Source organism: Melanostigma gelatinosum (assembly GCF_949748355.1).
Source record: "Melanostigma gelatinosum genome assembly, chromosome: 12".
NCBI classification, from domain to species: Eukaryota; Metazoa; Chordata; class Actinopteri; order Perciformes; family Zoarcidae; genus Melanostigma; species Melanostigma gelatinosum.
In genome coordinates this window covers 13705732-13716635 of record NC_136645.1, presented here as the reverse complement: position 1 = coordinate 13716635, position 10904 = coordinate 13705732, and the positions used below count along the sequence as shown (strand labels likewise).

The window sequence follows — 10904 nt, the reverse complement described above, 5'->3', positions numbered from 1 at the left end:
CTACGGTTTATTGTGTGTATTAAATTACCATTTTGAATAAATATAGAAAAAAGTGTGTACACTTTCTGAAGCCACTTAACGTACATTTAACCGCAGTGCGGAGGACGCCGGCTCTGAGAATGGCTTGAATCAGTCCAGGACATCTGCTCCCCTCCTCAGAAACACTGACACACTGTGCTCAGACACAAGAGAGCAGTCAGGAGGTCGCTACATGACTCACTTTGCTGCAATCCATCTGGGGAACTTAATCACACAGGGCTGATGGTATGTACACTCACCCTGCACACCAACCTACAGCTTCTTTTTTCAATGTCTTTATGGAGCTGCATTGAAGTTACACTGTCTCATGAAAAAAACAACCACAGGCTAGAGATCACAGGGGTTCTGGTAAGGATTGTTAAAGAAGAAAATATTGCTTTTAATTTTCAGTACAAAAACGGCTCCAAATTTGGATTTAAATCTTGCATCCATGGTAATTGCCCAGAAGTCTATAGTGCCCTCTAATGAAAGAAATAACAAGTAAAGCGGAGCACTCATTAGAGTGCAGATCTCCACCAGGTGTGTCTGCAAGGACAACTGCTGCATTATGTGATTGAATGAATACAGCACACAGTTGGCCATCCCCTCCGTCTAGACACCAACGGGCTGCGTCGTAAAACACACTTCAAGCTCAAAGACAAGCGGTGACGAATGCCTGCAATTGGCTTAAGTCGTCGTATAATACACCTCATACAATCTTGTTAAAAACTAAATGCAGCTCACTAAGCTGAATGCCCGCTTATCAGCAGCTGACTTGAGGCGAGAAACAGCACTGTTGCGCACAAACACAGGAGCAGAATTGCTCGTTGACCGGAGCGGGGAAATGTGCTTCAGCATTCAGTTTGAACCCGACTTAAGACGGGCAGAAGAGGGTGTTTTGAGAAAGTGTAAGACATCGCAACCACCAGAGGCCCTTCAACATGCTGGGCACCCAAAATACAATGAAGATTGCTGCAGCAGAATTTGAGATTTGCCACAGACAGACACAGAGGTGCACTGTGGGTGCTCACAAGCAGTCAAAACGCTGTTTTTAACGGCGGGGGACTTTTTTATCTGATACAGAACCAACAGATTACGGCCGAAGGTCCACAAAGTTGTATGACGACAGATACCTTTGAAAGATGGAACAGTTTAAAAACAAACTGGTTTCACCTTCAGTGACAGTCTGTCAGAAACACACACACATCCAAGGTGTATGTCTACATTTTAGTATGTTTATGAACACACCATCACACACACGCAACACATTTAAAGTCCATTGAGGAACAGCAGAATGTTCTTCAGGCTTTCCTCTTTTTCTTCTGCATTTTCTTTCCAGACAGCGCCCCCTTCTGGGCTCCTCTCACCATGCCCTGGAACTGGCCCTGCAGCTTGGCACGCTTTCTGTGCACACACAAAGTATAAAACAAGTTAGCGTCCGACATTCAGGCAAACCAATTCCTTGTGAGAGAAGTTTATGAAATTCTACTCTGATGGTGTTTACCTTCGATTGAGCTGGGCCTTCTTCAGAGGGATGTAAGCATACGGATCAGGCTTTCCTTTTTTCTTCACGTCTCCTTTTCCTTTCTGAGATGTAGGATGTAAGAACAGACATTCAGAACTTACGTTTCTAAGCAACAACTCCTGCAGTGCGTGTTCCTGCATGCTGTCGGACTCACCTTTGACTTGTAGTCGGTTCCCGTCTCTTCTCTTCCTCCCACAGGTCTGTGGATACCCGAGCCCCCAGCTGAGAGGAAAACGTGCTGATTAGTCTAAATCACAACACGTTATTGGTAGGCCAGGATAATATGGTCCTCTATTGTCTACAATATCCAACTATGGAACACCTGACTACAGTGAAAATAAAGTTTTAAAGGCTGAACACCAACAAACATGGATTGAAGCAGAATATTACGTAGATTAAAAACGTGAATTTTAGCAACAAAATACAAACGTGACAGTGAACAGTTGATTGATCTGTTTTATTGATCTCAGTGTGTCCTATTATTGGAGTATTGCAACATATGCGTCTCCACTACATAGATATTTATATCTATGTGCGTCTCTCTAGACAAATTTTTTTTGGACGATGAATTTGTATGTCTTTGTTTTTCTGAAAACAACATTGTCAGTAGGGAAATGTTATTATCCCCCAACCATAGTCCTACCTTTATATTTTAGCTGGGGTTGAACGTCCATGTCCTCATCCAAGTTGTCATCATTAAACCTTCGTTTCTGTGACTTTTTCTGAGGGGGATTAAAAAATAACAGATGATTAATGAAAAACAGCAATAAAAATGTCTCTACAGCTACATAATTACTTTGCCACATGTACTTACACTCTTGACTCCAGCCTCTTCCAGGATATCTTTCATCTCTCCCTCATCTGTAGGACAAGTTACAAGTTATTGTCAGTCTGTTCAGACATAACAAAATGTACAAGACGGTCGGATTAACTACAGGACTCCTCTTACCGTCTTTGACATCCTCTCGGATGATCAGCCGTCCATCTGACGTCACCTTGAAGCCGTGCGCAACCTTGCCACTCTTTTTCATCGCTGGGTTGGTGGCTGAGAAACAACAATAACTCATGTTAACAAATACCGACAGGATGCAGTCAGCTTTTTTTTTTTGTCTTGACAAATTTAAAATGCAGGCTCACCGAGCACTCTCTGGGAAACCTTGGGATCCAGGAAGTTAAGTGGGTCATCTTCCTCTCCTTCTTTGAGCCAGGCCCGAGCTTTGTGAGGTTTGCCCGCTTTCTTCCGAGCATTACGAGCCTTCCCTTCATCCTCTGACATGTCACTGTCTGAGTCTGCAAGGATGTCCTCGATACTAGAGAGGAGAGGACAGACGTTTTGTTAACAGAGCAAACGGGTAAAATATATGAGGGAAAGCAGGACTTTGTGGCCTACCTTTGGCTCTTGGTTTTAGGCTCCTCCCCTTCGCTGTCGGAGTCGTCCTGTTGCTCTGCGGCCTGTTTCTTCCGCTTGGTGCGAGCGTCTGCCTTGCGGATGTTTGCAAGGACCTTGTGGTGTTCTGCAGGCAGCATGCTTTTCACCAGCTCAAAACTGGAAATACAGCAGATAATAAGACACATGAACAAAAATACAGTCAGTGCACGACACTAACATATAGAGGTGATGTGTTGTAAATGCCCCACAGAAGACATCTGGTGCCGTCGAGACATCCAGTGCACAACTGTCTGCATGCAAGTAGTGTCTGGATTATGACCAATCTTTAGCCTAACCTGTATTTAAAATCAGATGAGGAGGAGTCAGCTGGGTTGAACAGCTGTTGCCATTATTAAACAAAGCACCCCTTTGTGAATGTTAGCATACTGATCAAATGCTAACATCTTCTAATACTTTCACTGCACAGCGCTTTAATCAGCTGTGTTTACAATAAAACTGTTTTGGTTCAATGGTAGCAGACAAACGAGCATTATTAGAACTAAACAGAATAAATCAGATGCATCCCTGATGATCAAATAACAGGTCCCAAACAACTCTGTTCACTTCTTAGAATATAGAGAAAGACATTTGTTATCCAGGCTCCACATCATATGTCCACAACCACTTACAGAGCATGATGACGTGCATTCATTTTGCTTGTTCTTTGTTGTCGTTAGCTGAATGGTTCCCAGCTGATTCTTATCGTGTGTTTCAAAGGAGTAAAGGAAACCAGCACTTACCCAAACTTCCTGATGAACTTAGTAAAGATGTTCTTCAGCTTGGTTCTGAAGTGCCTCCTCACGTCATCTTTGATGTTCCCAACTCCCTCCATCTGAACACAGAGAGTGAACTCTGTAATAAACGAGGGCACAACCGTCTCCTATCGTACAGCATCTATAATGCCGGTGCCTACCATGACGGTGGCGTGTGACGCCAGCGTCTTGGGGTCCATGATGAAGAGGATGACCTTGATGAAGCTTAAGGCGGCTTTGACAATCTCTCTGGTACGAGATGTCAGCAGCAGACACACATTGTGCAGCAGCTGCTCCCTGGTGGACACATCTATAGCGTCTGAAGAAGAAGAAGAAGCACCAGATTGAATCCACTCCACACATACAAGCATTTAGAACACAAACAGGAAATTAGTGAAAGTCAGCAGACTTACCTTTATACTCAAACACCAGTCGAGTCAGCGCCAACACTGTGCAGGTGATCATAGTGACGGAGCCGGTGAGTCCTGCGTACACGAACACCAAGTACTGATCCATGGCATCTGGATCAGAGACAGACACTCGATTATACTTAAAATCAAACTGTCAAAATGAGAAACTTGCTCACGAGAGGAGGAAGACGGGTGACTTACCTTTTGGGTCCCCACAGAAGCGGACAAATGCGTTTCCTATTTCCACCAGCAGACTGTAGGCGTTCTTACGCGCTCCAACCGACACCTCCTTGGTGCAAATGATCACCTGACAAAGAGAACAATCTCATGAAAATGGCAGCTATCAGTACTCACTGGGTTTGTTAGCAAGCACGTCTTTGTGTTCGTACCTCTGGCAGCAGTGTCGTTATAAAGTCTTTGTGTTCTTCATTGAGCCTTTTCACTATGTGCATTAGACACTTCAGTCTCGGCTGAGAAAGAGCAGAACAAGACGGATAGAAGAGAGATACAATCAGACAGCACCGTAAATAAAGATATATACGCAATTCCATCTCATGTCGGCTTTATTTTGTTTCTCCCTACACAGCAGTCTCACCCTCTTTGCTGGTGAGGAGGCATTTTTCAGAGTTTCGAGCAGGACGACTTTGAGCGTTTCCAGATTAGCCACGACAAACGACCTGCACTCGTCTCCCTCTCCTCCGCACATCTCCTCCAGCACACGGTACGCCTTCTTCTGCATGCCTGGCTCTTTGGTCTGGGAAAAAAAACAAAAAACGCACCAACGGACAAAAATTATAGATATTTAGGTTCGAAAGCTTTTAAATATAACTTCACGTGCGGTTGAGCACAATCTTTATACTCTTACCTCCAAATATGGCTTAACCAGCTCAAAGGTTTTAGTCATGGTGACCTCATCTACAGAGGGAGCCATGGCAACTACAAGGTCCATCATTGACAGCCTGAGAGGTAGAGATGTAAGAGTCAGTATGATGAAATGTACCCAATTCTAAAATACATAACAGACATCATTCTGTAGCAATGGATCCATACTCATGTCCTACCTTGTGAACTCAGTGGTGTCAGCGCTGCTCAATCTGTCGGTGGCTTTTTGCAGGAACGTGCCGATCATCTGAGGAGAATAATCTTGATAAGTGATACACCAGCACAAAAAAAAAAAAAAAGATGTCCCAATACATGAATGTCAAGCCATCCACTCATGGCACACTTCAAAGTGTTCGGCATCTCGGTATTGACTTATAATACCAGTTAAATTATGTAAACAAACATTATTGCAGCAGTATGTGAGAAAACGTAACTGACCGGTGTTTCGGTGACGGTTAGGTAGACCTTGATGGTGTCGAGCACAGCCATCCTGTAGGTGCCGGACTCCCCAGCTGCAGGCTGCTGGCCGTACACATTGAAAAGGATGGGCAGGAAGTTCTTGGCGAAGCGGCCCACTTCAGCTTTTTCTTCCTCTACAGACATTAAGCAGACACAAGCAGTTTTGGAATCATTTGGTTCAAGAGGAAGTAGCAGCAGTTTTTATATGTTGTCTCTCTCTCTCTCTCTCTGTGTGTGAAGACGTGCGTCTTCCTACCGGTGGAGCAGCTCTTGTTGACAACCGTGCGTAGAGCCTGGCACACCGTGAGCCTCAGGTCCGGCCGTTCATTAACAGCCACACCGAGTGTGCGGGCAATGCCTTTGAAGGATGCCAGCAGGTCCACAGGACATGTACAGAAGCCAGGAAGCATGGTCCAAATCTGAAAGAAAAGTACAGACATGCGCCTCTTAACAACTCATTCACTGGAACTCTTTCCTCCGAATACATAGTTAAAGCCGGCGTAGAGCTAACCTGTATCTGTAATGTCTGGTAGACTCTGGCCTCAAGTTTCTGTCCTGCTTGTTCCAATTCCTCGGCTACAACACAAAATGTCACCAGTTAATACACACAAACAGTAAATCCAGCATCACAGTGGACCGTCATGCATATGTTTACCTCTCTGCTTGAGTGTAGAGGCCAGAGGGAGGAAGTAAGAAGAGAAGAAACCAAGGTGAGTGTTCTTCACGTGATCCCGTATGACCGGGATCAGCCAGCTGCGTGGGAACTCCAAGTCATCTCTGGTGGGGAAAAAACAACAACAACATAGTCAGTTAAACCACTATAATGACAAGAAGACCGCTCCCCACCACGTGTGTGTGTGGTATTTGCACTTACTCGTAGCCGGTGATGTTGAGAGGCACAGCACGCAGCACAACTTCAGGCCCCATGCTCTCTACAGCTCCTCCTACAGCCAGGTCCAACTCACCGCTGAAGGGGAAATGAGGAGTGGAGCGCAGGTCTGCCAGAGACTGCAGCGACTGTCAACAGGACACGACACAGAGACTCAGGCAAACTGTGAACTTGCTCTCCTCACATAGTGATCTACGAACGTCTGCGTGTCTATACCTTGGTCATGATGGGGTGAGCTTGTTTCCCTGCTGCTCGATAGAAGCAACCCAGGATCTGCAGCACAAATGGCCAGGAGGCATGGAAGCGATACGACAATCCTTCTTCTACGATACTGGAACACACAGCCACAATTATCACGATGAGCATTTTACATGTACCGGTAGTCTCTGCGTAGAAGAAGGGGAAAGACTGAGATTGGGTAACAGTTAGGGAGCTTACCGGAACATTTTGCAGACATAGGAGGGGTTCCCGGCGGAGGCTGTGGCAGAGATCATTCCCAGTCCCTCCATGTGAGGGGCGACACATTCAGTTAACAATGTCTGAAACAGATAAACATAAATAAATCATAATACACTGTTAAAAAAAAGAGGAAAAGACAATTTTTTTGTAAAATTCCCAGTGAGTTAGGAGGATTTCATTATTTTGCAGACTACCCAGTCTCTAATCACAATCCAGAAATACACCCCTGAGCCTAGACAAACACGCTCTGTCAACTTTGAGTTCCTCAATGTGGATGGATCACTTCTTTACCTTTAGTGTATTGGTGGCTGCAGAAACCACCTGCGTATGAGGCGACAACAGGCAGGATATGGCGGCAGAGAAGAGGCGAGGGAGGTGACCCAAACTCAGAGAAGTCGGCAAACTACAGGAAGACACACAAACTGTTGGAACCACAAACGACGCAAATACACGATGACGAGAAAGGATTGATGATTCTGTCGCAAGGCATCAGGTTATTACCCCGCCAAGTGAACATGTGCTTTCTCCATGACCGCGAGCCAAGCCAGCAGAGGCTGCAAGTCATTCTCACTGGGCAGATAGTCGTACAGAGCCTGAGGATGAGAAACAACGTATGAGCTTCCACAACACATTCCGCGTTAGGATTTTGGCTCATTTGTTTTGTTTGTATTCGCTCACCGTGATGATCTGCGCGTTAAGTTCTGGTGAGAGGGTTGAGGCGTTTGGCTTGCTGCTGAATAGCTTATGAAAGGCCTGCATGGCACTAGCGGTCACCAGCTACAGGAACATAGCAGCCATGTTAAGAACTACACTTGAGCATCCATGTGGATGAACAAAGGGCATCTGGCTGCAACCTATGGATGTTTCTGTGCTCTCACCACATGGCTGAGTGTCATCACTCGCAGCAGAGTCTCACAGCAGGACTTGACAGCTCCCAGAGGAAATGTCCCCATCAACTCCTTCAGAAGACCCAGCACATGAAGGGTGGTGGTGTCCTCTTTGCTGCCTGAGGGGGGAAACAAATAAGACATAAACTACAACTTGTTGCACAAGCACAAACTCATATTAACTATTTTACCTTCCCACAGCACGACCAAACAAATAGCTGTCTTACCTCCTGCCTGCTCCATTTCTTTCATGCAGAACTTGGCTGTGGTCGCTGCAGCAGGGTGATGGGTCGGGGCATTGTCTGTAAACAGGAAGTCACTACCTCTGAGAATGGAGCACACTCCTTGCTGTGCTGCTTTACGGACCTGAGAGGAGAAAGGGGACATGCAATTAAACTGGGTACAAATGTCAGCGTCTCATTCAACATGTAATACTTGTGAGGCAGCTATTAGCAGCCGGGTGAGACGGACCTTGGGCTTGCTGTGCACCGTGAAGCTGAGAAGGCCGTGGTAAGCCTGAAGAGTAGACGGGTAAGTCCAGACAGACGCCTCCTGCTTCCTCACCAGAGTGGCCAGGCATGACAGGATCTATAGATGCACAAATGTCAAACTCAATCTATGCTGCAGTTTTGGTCAGTGAAATAAAAAGACAAACGGAGACAAAGCCGCTCACCCATCTCAGAGCCGAGGCCGTCTCAAACATGGCCTGTTTAGACATGATGTCCATCAGAGCCTTGGTGGTGTCCGAGAACTTAGACATGAGCACCGGAGTGGGAACCCTGGTGAACACAAAACACCAATAAGATGAACAACAAGTTGTTGTTTTTTGAGTGACATTTTTGCGACAAAAGTTGTTAAAAGTCCCACCGTTTCATGACGAGGTTGAGAAGGTACGCCACTGCAGCCTGAGACTCTGCTGAATCCACAACTTCCAGTGTGGTCATCTACAGAAAGCACAGACACACCAAGGCTCACCTTCAACACACCACAAGGTATTCGGTAATGTCTTAGTAAATGTTTGTGTATTTAAGGGCAGCACTCACCAAAGCAGCAAAGTATTCGGTTTCTGTCTCCTTCCCTCCTCGACTTCGGATCACCTCAGTAACAGCCGCCAACACTGCGCAGATCTGCGAGGCACATTAATGTTATAGCTACAAGGAAATCTCAGCGTCTTGGATTTCCAAGTATATATTTGTTAGTAATGTTGGTATTCTCAGATCAACTTATAGAAATGTCATCATCAACTTCTCAGAGCTCCCAATGCAAAAAACGATTTGACTCTTTAAAAACAAGAGGTTTGCTGGCATTACAGTCAGCCGTATAAAGCGATGTATTCATGGGGTGTTGTGAATAAATGACCTATCTTCAGTGTGATGCCTACCTCTTTGTGAGCAGCTGAATTGGACTCCCAGTAGCGCTGCACCTTTCTGAAGGTCAGGTTGGAGCAGTCCGACAGGCCGCTGAGGAAGGTGCCCGAGGTCCTTTCTGAAAAAGCTGCATCTGGCTCCTCTTCCATACAGGCATCTTTACGGCTACCGAGCTCCAGCGGCCCGACCTGCAGATCATTGTGCAGCTTAAGAGCATCAACCGTTAGGTCGCTCTTTTCTGGGGGGGGGGGGGAAGACGAGGCACAACATTACAAAAAGCTGACCTCCACACGATGCAAAGGAAAGTCATCCACGGGCATGATAGCGTTTACACATGCACTCTTTGTATATTTAGCCCCCACATTTCATGACAATGCAGATTAATAATGATCACAATCACACAGCATGTAGTCTGCATTGTAACTTTAATCCAACTAAGTGTGCATTTCAAATGCTGATGATAAGCCTGAAGGCAATAAGCCCCCAAAAATAGAATGACGTGCAGCTTAGTGCAGCACAGTCCCGACAAAGCTTCACCAAGGAGGCTAACAAGTAGGCCTATCTCGTGATGTCTATGGGTTATATACGTGGCCAGCAGTCATTTACTGCCATGGATTCACAACCAAATATTAAATATGGAGACATGATTATTTGGGTATTGGAGGATTATTATTGGAGGAAATTGGAGGATTATGTACAGATAGACTAGAATACATACAGTGTTCACCCAACGTGTGGATGTAAACAGCATCAATTTACAGCTGAAAGTATTCGTCCTAAATACAGTTAAAGTGTAATGTGCTGGAGTACAGAGCCATGTGTGTTTATCTGGCAAAATACGTACAAACGTATTATTATTGTCGGAGCTGTTTATTTCAGGGTGGTGACGTTGCCTATTTAGCATCAGCACAAATAGAGTCATCTTAATTATCGACACAGTTAAACAGTGTCTCTCTCTCTCTCTCTCGGCCACACACACACACAGCAGTTGTTATCATGTAAAACCAACAACTGGACTGACCGACACGTTGTCTCAACAGACCGAAGGTTAAAAACAGAAAGATAGGCAGTTAGATTTTCCGCTGACAACTCTTGCAGATTACAGATGAACATGTAATGGCGCAGCATATGAAGTTAGCCTGGGCAGTTGCAAGTTAAATGGCTGACGCTAGCTAACGTTAGCACTAGCCACAGACCCACGTGTAACGTGAAGCTTACCGGTGGGTCGGCTGAAGAAGCGGCTTTTAGCAGCCTGCCGATAACGACTCGTCTGCGGGTTTGAGTCGCTACTGTGTCCTTTCTTCCACCGTTTGAGTTTAGACCCCGTCCCAGATCGCAGTTTCCCCGATTTGACCATTTTTGGGGTTAAAATAGCCCCGTTACTGCCAACTATCTGTGCAGCTCCAGTTGAAGCTGTCGCTTATTGAATTACGTCACGGGTGTCCTCCCCTCACGTGCCTGACCAACCTGACCATGATTGTTGCTTTGCCAGTAGATGGCGCTGTGCGGCACAAAACGACACTCACGCAACATAACAAAAACGTCTTCAGCTGAGCAACCATTATCTGCTGAGGCTGGATGCTTAGTGTCTAGTAATCAGGAAAATGGAGAATGATTTTAAATTTACAATATTTATTGATAAGTTATTCAAGTACAGTGAGCACAAGTGTACTTATTGTACACAAGACTACAGTATCTTGTATGGAGTGATGAAATAAAAAAACAAACCTCATCGTCTCTTATTACCTTTTAGAAAGGTGCTTTCATTACATTCCTTGTCCTAATTACAAATATACAGGTGTGAATTGAAAATGTAGTGTGCACATA

At 45.4% G+C, this 10904-nt stretch overlaps 1 protein-coding gene across 2 annotated transcripts; it reads right to left on the bottom strand.

The window, feature by feature from the left end:
* Positions 1 to 388: 388 nt before the first annotated feature.
* rrp12 (ribosomal RNA processing 12 homolog) lies at positions 389 to 10485 on the bottom strand. Of its 2 annotated transcripts, none has more exons than XM_079279728.1 (34): positions 10296 to 10485; positions 9092 to 9315; positions 8754 to 8837; positions 8578 to 8654; positions 8384 to 8489; positions 8182 to 8298; positions 7938 to 8076; positions 7702 to 7829; positions 7502 to 7600; positions 7325 to 7416; positions 7115 to 7226; positions 6803 to 6903; positions 6581 to 6695; positions 6350 to 6492; positions 6131 to 6252; positions 5987 to 6051; positions 5732 to 5894; positions 5455 to 5609; positions 5196 to 5263; positions 5000 to 5093; positions 4730 to 4888; positions 4524 to 4604; positions 4336 to 4441; positions 4138 to 4245; positions 3886 to 4043; positions 3713 to 3804; positions 2934 to 3089; positions 2681 to 2853; positions 2484 to 2588; positions 2358 to 2404; positions 2187 to 2265; positions 1698 to 1765; positions 1523 to 1605; positions 389 to 1422 (listed from the first exon to the last, which is right to left on the bottom strand). In XM_079279728.1, exons 1-34 carry the CDS (start codon positions 10432 to 10434, stop codon positions 1320 to 1322), a joined length of 3861 nt encoding a protein of 1286 aa, XP_079135854.1. In that variant the 5' UTR covers positions 10435 to 10485; the 3' UTR covers positions 389 to 1319. The 2 variants fall into 2 exon arrangements, with proteins under 2 accessions (XP_079135854.1, XP_079135855.1); XM_079279729.1 differs by having other exon boundaries at positions 2493 to 2588.
* Between the last annotated feature and the right edge of the window lie 419 nt (positions 10486 to 10904).

Coding starts and splice junctions, on each gene's coding strand:
- rrp12 (XM_079279728.1), bottom strand. CDS start 10,434: ATGGTCAAATCGGGGAAACTGCGATCTGGGACGGGGTCTAAACTCAAA. Junction 8,490..8,577: donor CTCAACCTCGTCATGAAACG/GTGGGACTTTTA, acceptor TGTGTTCACCAG/GGTTCCCACTCCGGTGCTCA. Junction 1,423..1,522: donor AAGGCCCAGCTCAATCGAAG/GTAAACACCATC, acceptor GTGTGTGCACAG/AAAGCGTGCCAAGCTGCAGG.